Below are 13772 nucleotides of genomic sequence, written 5' to 3' on the forward strand. Positions count from 1 at the left end.
CGAATATCCCGCATAGTGCGTTGGATCGTAATACAAATTTTCAAGCCTGGTCATTTCAATTCACTCCAATCGAGTAAGCGTCTCTTTCTTGCCTGTCGAGAATCTTTTGCGAAAGTTATAGGGATATCGTCTTTACGAAAACGCGGCGAAAGAAACAATGCGCACCTCGCTCGCTCTTCTTCTTCGGTCTTTCGGCGTTTTTGTCCCTTTCTCGTGCGTCGTACTCTTTTCCGCGTCGTCGCCGTCGACGTCGCCGGCGTTGACGTAGAAAGTTTTCTCGGTATTTTCGGAGTGGAACTCGCTTGTGGTGATGATAATATCTTGACAAATGTGGTTGCTAACAATTCCTTATTTCCTACGAGTACAGCCGGGGTGTTTGTCGTACGTAGTAATCGCGCAAACTGACCTCTTCCTATTGCTTTCACGGTTTTTCTCTCTCGCATCGCGTCGTTTATCAGTTCCGTGATATTCGAATCTTTTATAACGTCACCATCGATAGTCACGATTCCTTCCTCGTCCCAAGTAATTCTCGCGGGTACTGCTTTATCGATCAAATGTTTCAAAAGTAAACGCGCCTTGGCGCGAAAACTTTTCGGCACCTTTTCTAATATTTTTTCGACGCTTTGCCGTTCGCGCTTACGCAGAGACTCGCCTCGTAGTATATCACTTACTCGCTCGTCAAGATGCGAAAGTTTGCTCAATGGTTGTGATTCGCGCGCTGGTTCCACCACGTCTCCCTCCTGCGCATCTGAATTGTTCTCATCGGTGGTGTTACGCGCCGAATCTTCCTTTTGCGCTTTATCAAAATGGAGATATCTCCAAAGTACTTCTTTATACAATTTCCATTTCTCACTTACATCGCGCGGAGTGGGAGAATTAAGAATTTTGCTCATATCGGAATCGAGCCGCGACAAAGGCGTTCCGGGTGTTTGTACGGAATTTAAGTTTTCTCCATGTATCGTCTCCGAATTCTGCTTCATGGAATTTTCCCTGATGCCTATTTCCGTTTGCTGCTGTTGTCGGAGACGATGCTGCATTCTTTCGAGATTTTCCGTGGAAATCAAGACCATCTTTTTTGCCCTTTCCATAATTAGGTTTACTCTCTCTCTCTCTCTCTCTCTCTCTCTCTCTCTCTCTCTCTCTCTCTCGCTGGCTATTCTCCGATAATTTTCGAAAATAGGAACGAAAGTATAGGCCCTATGAGATAGGGTAAAAATCCGCCTCGCTGTAGTAATAGCTTTTTCTTACTTTTCCAATTGCCGTCTTTTTTCGCTATGCGACGCAAAGATGCTTTATATTTGCTGAGACGATTTTTTTCAGAACGTTCGAGCGGGACATTATCCTTGAGAGTATTGAAAACGCATTCGCGGATACAACGAATGAATTTTTCATCCGCCTGACGTAAGAAAGAGGCGCGTTGATTTTTGTTCAAATAACACAGCGCTTTGAGAAGACAGATATTTTTCTTACCGATCGAACGTTCTGCGATTTTTCTCGCATTAACCGAGGATTCTCTTCTCTTCTTCATCACGAGGAAGTTGCGCGACTGTCGCAAGAGAATGCGAGTACGATACTTTTATACGAAACTTCCGGAAAAGGATCTGCGCGATACGTAAACGTAGTTCAGCGTATCATCGGGAAATATGTACGTGCGAAAACGATACTCGTCGGGAGTCGATTGTTTCAGATCGAGCAATAAATATCCGTGAGGTTGAGACGTGGCGTCGTGATACGCTTCCTCGAGGAACTTTAGATCGTTGGGATAGACTTGTCGAGCGAGATGGCGGATTTGCGCGCGATCTCGTGGATTTTTGAAAATCACAAAGTAATTCGCGTTGAGAGATATATCGCGTTGTCCACGGCCCTGATGAAAGAGATTTTGCGTGATGAGAATTACGCTGAGATTCTTATGATGACTTCCCTTGGTAAACAGATCCACGATCGCTTCGCTCGAGGATGATTCCCTCATAAGATCGTCAATTATTATCAATTTCGCGCGCGTTGGAATAATCTTCCGGACGCGGTAATCCCTCGTGAAATTCGATCGCGGAATCTCGAGTTTCGTATTGAAGTTGCTGATAAGCATTCTGCCATTCGGCGTAATAAAACAAAATTCTCTCAAAGTAGACATCTGCCATAGCGGATAAATGACGAAGAAATCTCTTTACAAAGATTGTTTTTCCACATCCCGTCGGTCCGCACACGATCGACGTCCACGGATGTTTCCAACGTACATCCATTTCGCGAAATGAACGCCTTGCGCGTCGTACTTGGATTAATAAACAAATGGAACGAGTGGAACACTTGATTTTTTCTCAGAGAAATTTTTGAGATTAGCTTACTCGCGGAAGGGCCCCACCGCGGCGGAGGTGTGCTCGCGCCAGCATCTTTGCGTAACGAGCTCGTACTCGTCCGCGACAAGCCGCGCTCGTACGCTCGTGCGAGCGTCCACCGCGAGAGCACCGTCGCTTACGAGCTTATACGCGGCTCCTCGAAAGCTAATTCAAGTCAGAGAAACTTACTCGCGGAAAAAATAATTAAATACTTATTATTACGGACGTAAAAATTTATAACTTTTTCTTTTACAAATTTAAAAATCGTAACTTATGCGATTATAATTTAGGATTATAATTTAAAAGATATTTTACAAAGTATTTTAATGATTCTCTATTATAAATTCAAAATATTTTCTATATAAAAAATTAGCGATAAAAGAAAGTTATAGGAAAATTATAGGAAAGTGGGAAAAAATTGGATTTAAAAATTTAATTTTACAAAATTTTTATTATACTTTTTCTTACGATTAGAGAAATAAATATTTTTATTATATTTTTTTCTTAATAACTAAATGCAAATTTACATTTTTAATTTTATATTTTCTAATCGAAACCGTATAATATACATTTTTCAAATTTCGCATTTTTTTCTTAAATTTAATACTAAAATAAACTATAACTAAAATAAAAATAATCTTAATTTTTACAAATATATTTATTCCATACATATTCTGTATACATATTCTGTACATATTTACATTTGTGGGAGGACGGGGAAAATCCGAGCCTTAACCCAACTTAATTAATTTTAAGTAAAATATTATATCGTAAAACCATAGGGATAAGAAAGAAGATTGTCGATAAATCTGCGTTTTAATAAAACTGGAGCACACGTTTTCACCTCGTTTCGCGTTATTACTTCGTGAAACGCGGTGCGACGAATTGTTTTAAATCGCAGATTTACCTCTTCCTCCTCCTCTTTTTCCCTATTTAATAATAAGTTATAAATACTCTTAAAATTAAGCAGCCTCGAGTTTTCAAAGTTCAATTTAATCCCCTTTATCTTACATATTTCATATTTTCGTGGGTCCGGTGTACATACCACGTACGCGTAAAATTTCGGTCGGCCAGAGACAAACGCCTCGATGAAGCTACCACGCCCGTAACTCTCGAGTTCGTCGGTCATGTCACCCAAAAAATTACCTGTACGCGGTTCGTACTCCTCGGTATCACCGCTGCTCGTATATATACATGAATCCGTATCATAATATAATACGCGACGATCTAATTTTTCCAAATATTCGTATAATTTTAATCGCGCCTGTGCCGTCGTGTATGCCGCTATCATCACGTTAGTTATCGGTGAAGGTACTACCGCTTCGCTCTTTAACCGCCATGAAACGTATATCGCATCCTCGTTAACGGGCAATACACCGACTATCTCGTGTTCAGGACTCGACAGCAATTCGGCGAAACGCTGAGGGGATCTTATTATTTCTGTATTCGGCAGGTTACTCCGCTGGCCGAATTTCCCCCAAAACGAATTAAGGCAGAGTTTGGCGACGGAGCGTAAGCCGGAATTGCGCACGATTGTTGTTTTTATCAAGAATGATATCTTCGGTTGCTTCATACTCCCTCAGGTAGCGTTCTTTAGCAACATCGTCGTTGCATTCGCTCGGCCACCCACTCGCCTCTTGTTTCAATTGTAAAAAAGTATTGATGTATTCGGTAAACAGCCCTCCCTATCGCGTTTCGGGGTTATAACGCGTAGATTTGTACTGCCAAATTTCGTCTACCCGCGTCACGAGATATCCTTTTTCGATTGCTTTGCGTAATTCGCAGGACACCCATGTGCCCTCGAACTCACGCTCCGCAGGATCGTCGTGAGTGCACGCATCGCGAGAAAATGATTCGCAACGTGTACGGCAAAGAGCAAATAATAATTTACCGCGCACGCGGTACGGTAGTACAGGGTGGAAGAGATCACGTGGGGGAAGTACTCGGCAACGTACGAGACCTTCGAACGGAGTAAAATTAAAATTTGGCGCGATTCCAATTAAATCGGCGCATCCTCGCCCACATAAATATCAGGGTGACCAATTGGGAAAACTCCGGTCTTGAGTACATACGGGTACAGAGAACATACGTCTACGTACCGTATCTTCTCGGTGCCCGTAACCTCGTATCGAGTCGCGATATTGCCGGTGCGTCCGCCGAAAAATGCATCGCGAGGATCGAAAGGTGGGATTTGCACCATGGGGTGATTTTCGAGAAATTCTCGCATCTCTCGATTCTCGCGCATTTCTTCGTCGAAAACGCACTCCCATTTTTCTGTTAGGATATATCCTTGACGACGTAATCGCCAAGACGTTGCAACTGTTCGTTCGTAACGCGCGTCAAACGAGTCATTAAAATTTTCGAGCGTTTTATCGCGATTTAATGGATAGCAAGACGGGCATCCGTGAAAAAAGCAACCGTGAAATTGCAAGACGTGACGCCGCGTCTCACCCCCATTCTCGCATTCGTAATATCCGTCGACGAGCATGCCTTCCGCTAAACGATACTCGCGTCCGCGTCCCGCGTGAATTATCCGATGACCTAACTCACGTTCCTTCAAAATTAACCATTGCGTGCCTTTGCGCGACTGGTTATCTTTAAATCTGTATCCACCCGAAGGAATGATTCCTATTTCTCCTTCGCGCAAAAAGTTTTTCCGAAAAACTCTCATGCACGTTGAAGCGATAGTTGTACATTCCTCGAATGGACACATGTTTCCCCGCTGTAAGAATATTTTTCGGAAGGCCATGCATGCTCGGCGAAGGATATCAACATCGGTGCGACAATACTCGAGTATTTCGCGTTGGAAATCAAATATTACATTTTTTCCCGACATTTCTGCGTGCCACGCGAGAAAACGTTCGCGTTCCTCTGTTCGCATGGTTTCGGGCGCGTAATAGCGAACATCGGGTAGTGGACCGACATATGATTGATTATCGATAGTATTAAATAAGTGCGGAAAGACACCTTTGTCACAAGTATCCGGTAACCCGAAGGCCTTCGGTAATTCTGACAAACGCATCGGCATATAATTAACACTGTCGATAAATTTCGTGCGATTCACTGTTAAGACCATAATTTTTGTACCGTTTAAAATTACACGAGGTTCTAATCCGGAATAATTTTCTACAATGTGCCGAAGGATAAATTGCGCGTCGAACGATTTCGCGTTATGCGCTATGCAGATAATACGAGTAAAATGTTTTGTAGGACGTGTTGCGAATTCGATAAATTGTTTTACCGGATCTTGGCGAAAAACAAATTCGCGTACTCCGCACCACTCGCATCGCACTGACAAATCATCTATCTCCGCGCATGAATCGCAAATCTGTTGCGCGACACACAGAGTCGGGACGTGAATTTTTATTTCGGTTCCCTCAAGTGATTGGCGTGTCTCAAAATCACGAATGCCACTCGCCCCTTTTTGCATTTCCGCTCATCTGAGTAATTCTGCTCGCTCTCTCTCGCAAATACAGAAGAATCCCCGCCGCACTCAACAACGGAGGATCTGTCTTCGCGAGAGAGAGGCTGCATGTAACAAAGATGGTTTACGGGTTTTTGCAAACTGCAAATTTTACAAAAAGAAACGCCGCATTCGTGTTTTTTTGTCGTTTTTACAACCCGCCCGCATCCTCCGCAGAGACGAATGGTGTTACAAACGCTCGTCGGAGTTTTACCGTCATACGACTTTGTCGCCCGATGATGTTCGAAGCATGCGTTTCCGAAGAACGAACGTTTGCAAGTCTCACACCTAACGAGTTCCACGATTTCGCGTTGATCGCACGGCGGCACGTTGTTACAACGCGAACATTTATTCGAACAGCGGTGACCCCTTTCCTCGCGATACCCGATATTACATGGAATACAATACCCCCCTCTACTCCCCGAGGCTGCTTTTAAATTTAAAATTGGGCTATAATGTCGATGTTGCTCGTGATATATAATATTTAGCCGATATAAAGGTTCACGTTCTAGAGAGGCGAGTACCGTGCTTCCGTCAAATAAGGGTCTCTCGCCGCGTCCAAAAGTAGCAGAATTATAAACAATAATAGCTATATTAGATGCGGCGAGAAAACGTTGGAAACATTCTATTTCCCGAATCCCGCAACCCTCCGATGGAATGGTGACACCAGCTCTCCTCGTCAAATCCAACGCGAGTTCGCGTTGTAACGAGGAATTCTGATGTCTTACCACATTCCACCGCTCGTGAAGTTCCCCCGCACGCAACGTACCACGTTCGTGATAAATTTGCGCGGTCACGAGAGAGCGGGGAAAACATAAATTATCGGAATTGGAGATTGATAAAATCGAACGTTTCGCAACGTCTTCCCGTGTGAGTTTATTTGAAACGCGTCCGCGACCTCTGGGTGCCGCGACATTGAAAACGCGTACGTTAAAATCACGCGCGATATCGAGACCTCCGGCACTTTGCGCTACTGAACTCATGAGGCGCCAAATGTCCTCGCGAGTTAAGTTGCGTGCCGGTCGAAACGATAATCCCGCCGGGCCGTGCGTTAAATCCGCCGAATCGAATGAAAATCCTACGTAATCGTGCGGTTCGGAGGTATATAACGTGTAGGCATGAATTTCGGCGAACGCGTTTTCAAGCCAGTTATAAACACTGGCTCCTTCGGGTAGCGGACGCAAACGGAATATCGCCTCTCTTCCCAATATTGCAAAATTTCTAAACCGGCGCGAATTTTCCCCGATTAATATTAAATGATTAAAATTTCTAACCTCCCCGCCACATGCTTGTTCTCTTTCCTCCTCTTCCACTTGTCCTCCTTCTTCCTCCTCCTCTTCCACTTGTCCTCCTTCCTCAGCCGCCGCCTCCTCCTCCTCCTCCTCCTCTTCCTCTTCCTCTTCTCTTTCTTCGCCTGCTGTTTCCTGCTCCTCTTCCACCTCCCCCTCCTCCAAATTTTCTTGAGCAGTAAGTCCTCCTCCACGCTGCGGCTCTTCGATGTTCGCTTCTGTACAAAAGTTACAAAAATTAGAATTTTGAATTAGAAAATACTTTAAGTTTACTTAGAATATTATGTTCGTATTTAATTTGATAAACATACATGTTTTTCTGAGGTAACGTCTTTTATCGTCGGTTCCTTCTCACGTAGAGAATAGGACTGGGAGGTATTCCTATTAAAAATTCAATAATTTAAAATTAAATACGAACATAAATCGAGAAATTAATAGAAATTAAGAAAAGGAATATATACCAGGCGGTGTTTCTCTAATTTCCTCTTCGCTTTGTTCAAATTCTTCCTCACGTTCCTCCATCTCCTCTTCCTCCTCCTCCTCTTCCTCCTCGTCCTCCCTCTCCTCTTCCTCTTCTTCTTCCTGCTCTTCTTCTTCTTCCTGCTCTTCTTCTTCTTCCTGCTCTTCTTCTTCTTCCTGCTCTTCTTCTTCTTCCTGCACTTCTTCTTCTTCCCCTTCTTCCTCGCTCCAGATTCTTTCCTCTGGGATTATAGGGGAGTACATATGTTCGTATTCTAAGAAAAATATATCGTAAATTTTTATTTTTGATATTAATATTATGTCCTTTGATTAATAAAAATATTATGTACTTTAATTAATTAATATTTTTTCTCTAACAACTTACCAGGTGAAAACACACGTCGATCGGGAGTACTTACAGCCGTATCTAAAAACAGAGTTGTATTAAGATTTTCTACTTTTTATCATTTGTTTTAAAGATTATTTATTTAAAATGTAAACCTATCAGATGATAATTGAATAATTTCCGGAGGCGCCTCTTCCTCCTCCTCCTCCTCCAATTCCTGTGTAGATAAAATACGAGCCCTTCCTAAAAACATTTAATATTTTAATCTTAGAAAATGATAAAAATTACATATTAACATTCTTCCTGGCTAGTTTTTAGAAATTACTTACGTGCTGGTCCTGCTTCTGGCTCGTCCTCCGCGCGTCGTCTCCGAATCTGGGTGAGCGGATACACTATCGCCGTGGCTTTTTGACGCGCATTTCTTACTACAATTTATTATTAAAAATTAGCTAAATCGCTAGTTCGATATATGAGTTACTTTTATAAAAATAATAGAATCACTTACCATTACGGAGATGAGAGAGAAGATTTTGGATGTGACCACCCACATCCTCCTCCTCGTGTCCAACCGCACGTCGCGTTTCAATTATTTCTCCGGCAATCCGGAGTAAACGCTCGTCGCCAGCGAAGTAACCCAGTTGATATAGCACCCCCAATATCGTATCCGAACATTCGCACGAAAAACGTGTAAAAAGTAAATAATTAGCATCAAGCGAAACGTTGGATATTTTAAACAAAAATTTATCCGCATTTATGCGGATATTCGCAACTTCGATGCTAACTTTATGATTTTTTTAATAATTACACTAGCCATTTTTCACGTAAAATATCACGAACACAAACTTTTAAATACCGCACGACAAAACCGTAGTAGAAACACAGAAGAGTTCAACTCGGAAATAGATTTCCAATAGCGCTAGACGCACTATTTATAGGGAAAATCTTTTCCAAAAGTGATTTATAAAAAATTATAGAATTATCCCGTAGTTTCGAGGAGAACGTGAGAGTGAAAATGCTATTTCGGCCTAAGTAATAAATTATTTTTTCTTGAAAAATTTATATTTCTTGTAACTTGACCCTTTTTCACTTTTTTTTGTTTACTAATGGCGTATAAACGGCGCCAGATATATAACACGTCCAAATAAATAGTTATTTAAATTTTTCGGAAGGAAAGTTCTCGCTTCTTCAAACTTAACAAATTAAACATTAACAAATTTTTAACATTTATAAAATATTTCTTACTCGTACTTCTGTTGTATATTTTGATACTTTCTTCTTCTTCTTCTTGAAATAGTTTCTGCATTTTATGCGATGATTTTACGATGATTTTACGATGCTTTTTAAATTTTCTCATCTAATACCCTAACACGTTCGAACGTGATCGAACCTGTAATATTCGCTTTATTCGAGAAAATTCTTTCCTTGAAAAAGAGCAACGTAAAATTATAGTTTATTCGAATGTTCAATAATTTATTTATTTAAAATTTTTCTCATCTAACATCGAAGATTCGCGTGTGTTCGAACACATGATCGAATCTGTAATAATTCTGTTATTCGAGGAAAGTTTTTCCTTGAAAAAAAGCAGAGACAAAGCGAAAATACGCGTTTCTTCTAGAATCTTCTAGAATCGGTTTAACTGTATATTATTTATAAATCGTACTTTTTTATTTATTTCAAAGGAGGGGATGATGCGATATAGGTAGGTAATATACCGCTACACTGCTTCACTCGAGTAACGACATTCGAAACGTCTACTTCGAAAATATCCCTCCGAGTTTTCGTTTGTTAAAAGTGGACATTTTGTTCAAAATTCTCTCATCGAGTAATATGGCCGGACAACAAGAAGCTGCGAATCCCACTAAATTAGAAAATATTCGCAAGATATTTAAGAACTGTGTGCAAAATGTGGAACAAAATTTGCTGCTTTCTACGACGTACCCTCTCAATACCTCTCATACGAAGAAATTACACGTGGGATTACAATTATCTAAAGAAAAGATCTTCGAGCCTGTCGTTAAATTGAGTGGTAATTCTGCAGAAGGAATCAGCTTTGATGCGGACACGTGGCAGCAATTTCAAGACAGTATTCGGTACATGAGCGCATACTTTAACGGAAGCAGCAAAAGCAAAGTAAATCCCATCACATTTGCAAACATATTCATCAACTTCACCTCTGCCTACGGTGCGAAAGCTGTATTGGTGACGTATAAGGAAAATGAAAATTTTCCTAAAGAAAACAATACCGGAAATACGCAAGCAGACTCGAAAACGGCGGAACAACCTCCGTCGAAAAAAAGGAAAACTTATTCTGTTGCAGTTGTAATGCAACAAGCTACTTTTCAAGGGATGGAGAATATCGTCAAATGTGTCGATGCTCGTATAAACCATCTAGCATCCGTTGTCGATACTGTTAACGAGTGCGCACGTTATTTGATCAAGGAGATAGAACTATGTCTACCTAACAATTACATCGACGCCGATATCATCAAACTCACCGTCCGAGGCAACCAAAAGGATATCGAACTTGCTGTGAGAACGCAAATAAATAATTTACCATTTTTGGATACATATTTTGATATTGTATTTTTAGAATTAATTATATTAAAATTTAATGAAATTACTACTATAATTTTATTGAATCGTGAATTATAATTTTTGTATAATATTCGTATATTTAATTTTGTAACAAGAAGAATAACTCTGTAACAAAACATATTCATATATGCGAAAAATAAATTCGACTTATACTTGGTAACATAAATTCAAATTTACGTCGTTTCTTTATCTCTCCCTTTATCTTAAATTTTTCACAACTCTTCCTTTTTGAAAGTCATTTACGCGGGCCTGCGCGAGCGTGTTTTTCCTGACCCACACGTTTCTCTCTCTCTCTCTCCCTTCAGTATGCCTGCATAGTTATCGTCACATCCAAAGAAAATTTTTTCAGCCCGCGTGTTTGTGGATAGGATAAAATCCTCGTATAACTCTAAGTTCGTCGTCGTCGTCGTCATCAGAAACCTTTAGTGTGAACCTGTCCGTTCCTGTTTTCCTCCAGCCAAATACCGTACGAGCTGGTAAATAATGGTTATTACACTCCGAAAATCTCATGTCTTCAAAACCTATATCCACTCGTAACCTATATTTCCGCCCATACAAAAAATGTCAAACGAGTCGAGAAATTTATCTAAATTCACCGACTATGAGGCGCCAAGAAACCTTTCGCCCTAAGAAAAACGGGATTTCTTCATATCCCGTATACAACCAGTAAAATTCCACAAAAAATCGGTTTTCTTCTCTTCGCTCCATCCCACGTGAACAAAAAATCGCATTCCATTCTCGACAAGTATATTCCTCTTACAGACCCGATATATTTCTTTTCACAGTCGCCATTTTGTTTTCGGACTCCGATCGGTCCCAGACGCTTTCCTCACCCTTTCCCTACCTCGTCTAGCATTTCGACAACCAATCGCATACATGGGGCACTATGGGTAGAGCCAATCACGCGTCTGGCAGCTACGGAGTCAACCAATCAGAACGCTCCCACTAATTACCTAATTATCATCTCCGATCCCCACCGACCAATCAGAACGCTCCATTTCCACGCGACTGCCAATTTTCGGCCACGCCCCTGGCGCCAGTGGGAAGGTGGTGGGGGTTTGTTTTGACGCGCCATAGTGCCCCACTTACTACTCACGATATTATTAGTTGTATCGTGTATGAATAGGTTGTCGATGATATAGATTGTAACTCGCTCTACTGAATTTATTCCTTGATCAGATAATGACCGGAATGACTTTCTAATTGAGATTCACTTTGATCTGAATTATAAATATTTTCATACTGTCGTAATATTTTCATATTTTCTGTTAAATAAAAATATTTTCTGTTCATTAAGAGTTTTACTGTTTTTAAAAAACTTTCGATAGTTTTTTGCAGATCAACTGAAACTTCAAGTGTTTTTCTAGTGATAAACTTTATAATTTTTTTCAAACAATTCGATGGAGCTTTTTGAATCTTGCTATTCAACTATCAAATGCTTTAAACAGGATTTAAATTTCCTATTTCTTGTTGAGCTAGTAGAGTCCATCTTTTTAAATCAACATTATGAATTATATGGCCTGATTGAACAGCTATGTAAATTTTTTATATGTAAATTGGGAAATATAAGATAATTTTTTCATACGATTTTCATCTGATTGTAATTGTTCTTCCCGTCATCTCCATTGACGTTCAGATGGCACTCTTTTAAATTTATGTATGGATTTTAAGGAGCGATTATTTTTTTTATTATTTACATTATCTTCATTGTTAGTGTTTCGCCAATATTCAAGCTCTTTTATATGAACTACCAAAGTACCATATTGTCACACGAACATGCATAGGTCTTTAAATTATCTTTGCTCTATGCTTCCTCTTTTTTTTTCAAAGTTCATCCTCAATTATGCAATTTATAGGGTTCTTGGAAATTAAAACATATTTCGTCTATTATTTCTAATCTATTGTAATGAAAAATACTATCTAATAATAATTCTTGGATGTTTTCTTTCAATTCTATTTCTGCTTCAATTGGCGTTTCTATAAGATATATCGAACTTATGGAGGTCAATAAAGGCCTAACAACATTAAGTGGATTAATAATCATTATTAGTTTGTTCTTCTAAAGAATATACGTTAAAATACTTTAACGCACTATAAAGTGATTTTACTGACTATAAATGCAAATTTTCTAGTTCATATATTGGATTTATTGATACTTATCTTCAAGAATACACTTAAATTTAAAAAGTGTCACGTTTAAAAGACATTTCGATACGAAATATAAAGGATAACATATTTTATGATATAACAATGATATGGTCAATGAAATTATTATTATTTCTTATATCAGAAACACGTATTTTACGAGTAATATTATTACTTTTTTCTCATATCAAAATCACATCTTTTGACGTGACTTTTCTCAAAATATTAAGAATATTCTTTAGAATGGCTAAATAATATATAATAACATAATTATTTTAATATTTATAGAAAATAATAAAAAATTGATAAATTTGTGCTATAAAATAAATGTATCATAAACATTAAAAAATTATTATATTATTAAGTACATTTAAGAATTACTGTATAAAGACAATGTAAAAAAATAAGAGCGTAAGCGAATAAAAATAATTTTAAACTTAAGGTATTGTAATGATAAAATATGTGAAGAATCAATGGAAGAGGTAAAGGTTTTTATATGTATAATTAAAGAAAAACAATGAAAATTATTATTATTGTTATTATTATTTGTAATACATAAAGCAGTAAAACAATTTTGCCATACTACATAAAAGCACAAACGATGTATATAGTGATGTATACTTTTTCAAGTTATTTTTGAAAGATGTGATTTTATAAAATAATTTTATTATATCTGATTGAATTTGGCATAAAATTTTCTTCAATTTTTATTCTTAGAAATAATTTAAATTATATAAAAATAATAATGAAGAATGAGGGTACTTTGAAAAATATTAAATTTTTGAAAAATTTAAGTACACAGTTATAAAATACATAAGAAATTAATGTAAAAGTTTTGTCTAAAACATTTTTTTATATCTCACCGTTTCATTGATAATTGGAAATCAAATATTAGGTTGTCGGAAAAGTTCATGCGATTTCTCCAATAAATGGCGTTGGCAATATAAATAATAATGATATGAAGTAAATTCATACCTATTTTAACTCAAATAGTATATTGTATTTTCATTGAAGTCTTCCTATTCTAACCCAAGTGATACTAGCTTTAATTAAAAAACAAAAAAATTTGTTTTTACATTGCCAACTTAACTCAATGATATCATTTGTATAAAAAATTTGATATTAATAACTGGCGTCAAGTT

General features: G+C 38.5%; 4 protein-coding genes and 1 pseudogene across 32 annotated transcripts in view; 1 reads left to right on the forward strand and 4 right to left on the reverse strand.

The window, feature by feature from the left end:
• Nucleotides 1-13772, reverse strand: part of pHCl-1 (pH-sensitive chloride channel 1) — a 1184550-nt gene that overhangs the window by 1034145 nt on the left and 136633 nt on the right. The gene's annotated exons all lie outside the window — the stretch shown is intronic.
• On the reverse strand, nt 1576-2746 carry LOC148935574 (uncharacterized; annotated as a pseudogene).
• On the reverse strand, nt 2871-6501 carry LOC148935575 (uncharacterized). Its single transcript, XM_089080710.1, has one exon. It carries the CDS (start codon nt 5761-5763, stop codon nt 4333-4335), a length of 1431 nt encoding a protein of 476 aa, XP_088936836.1. The 5' UTR covers nt 5764-6501; the 3' UTR covers nt 2871-4332.
• Nucleotides 5882-8679, reverse strand: LOC148935576 (uncharacterized). Its single transcript, XM_089081138.1, has 7 exons — nt 8396-8679; nt 8220-8315; nt 8047-8133; nt 7930-7968; nt 7547-7819; nt 6566-7303; nt 5882-5898 (listed from the first exon to the last, which is right to left on the reverse strand). Exons 5-7 carry the CDS (start codon nt 7806-7808, stop codon nt 5882-5884), a joined length of 1017 nt encoding a protein of 338 aa, XP_088937264.1. The 5' UTR covers nt 7809-7819; nt 7930-7968; nt 8047-8133; nt 8220-8315; nt 8396-8679.
• Nucleotides 9144-11612, forward strand: LOC148935577 (uncharacterized). Its single transcript, XM_089080716.1, has one exon. It carries the CDS (start codon nt 9718-9720, stop codon nt 10540-10542), a length of 825 nt encoding a protein of 274 aa, XP_088936842.1. The 5' UTR covers nt 9144-9717; the 3' UTR covers nt 10543-11612.

The sequence above is a fragment of the Pogonomyrmex barbatus genome, unplaced genomic scaffold (genome assembly GCF_055798465.1).
Source record: "Pogonomyrmex barbatus isolate J1 unplaced genomic scaffold, ASM5579846v1 scaffold4, whole genome shotgun sequence".
Classification (NCBI taxonomy): Eukaryota; Metazoa; Arthropoda; class Insecta; order Hymenoptera; family Formicidae; genus Pogonomyrmex; species Pogonomyrmex barbatus.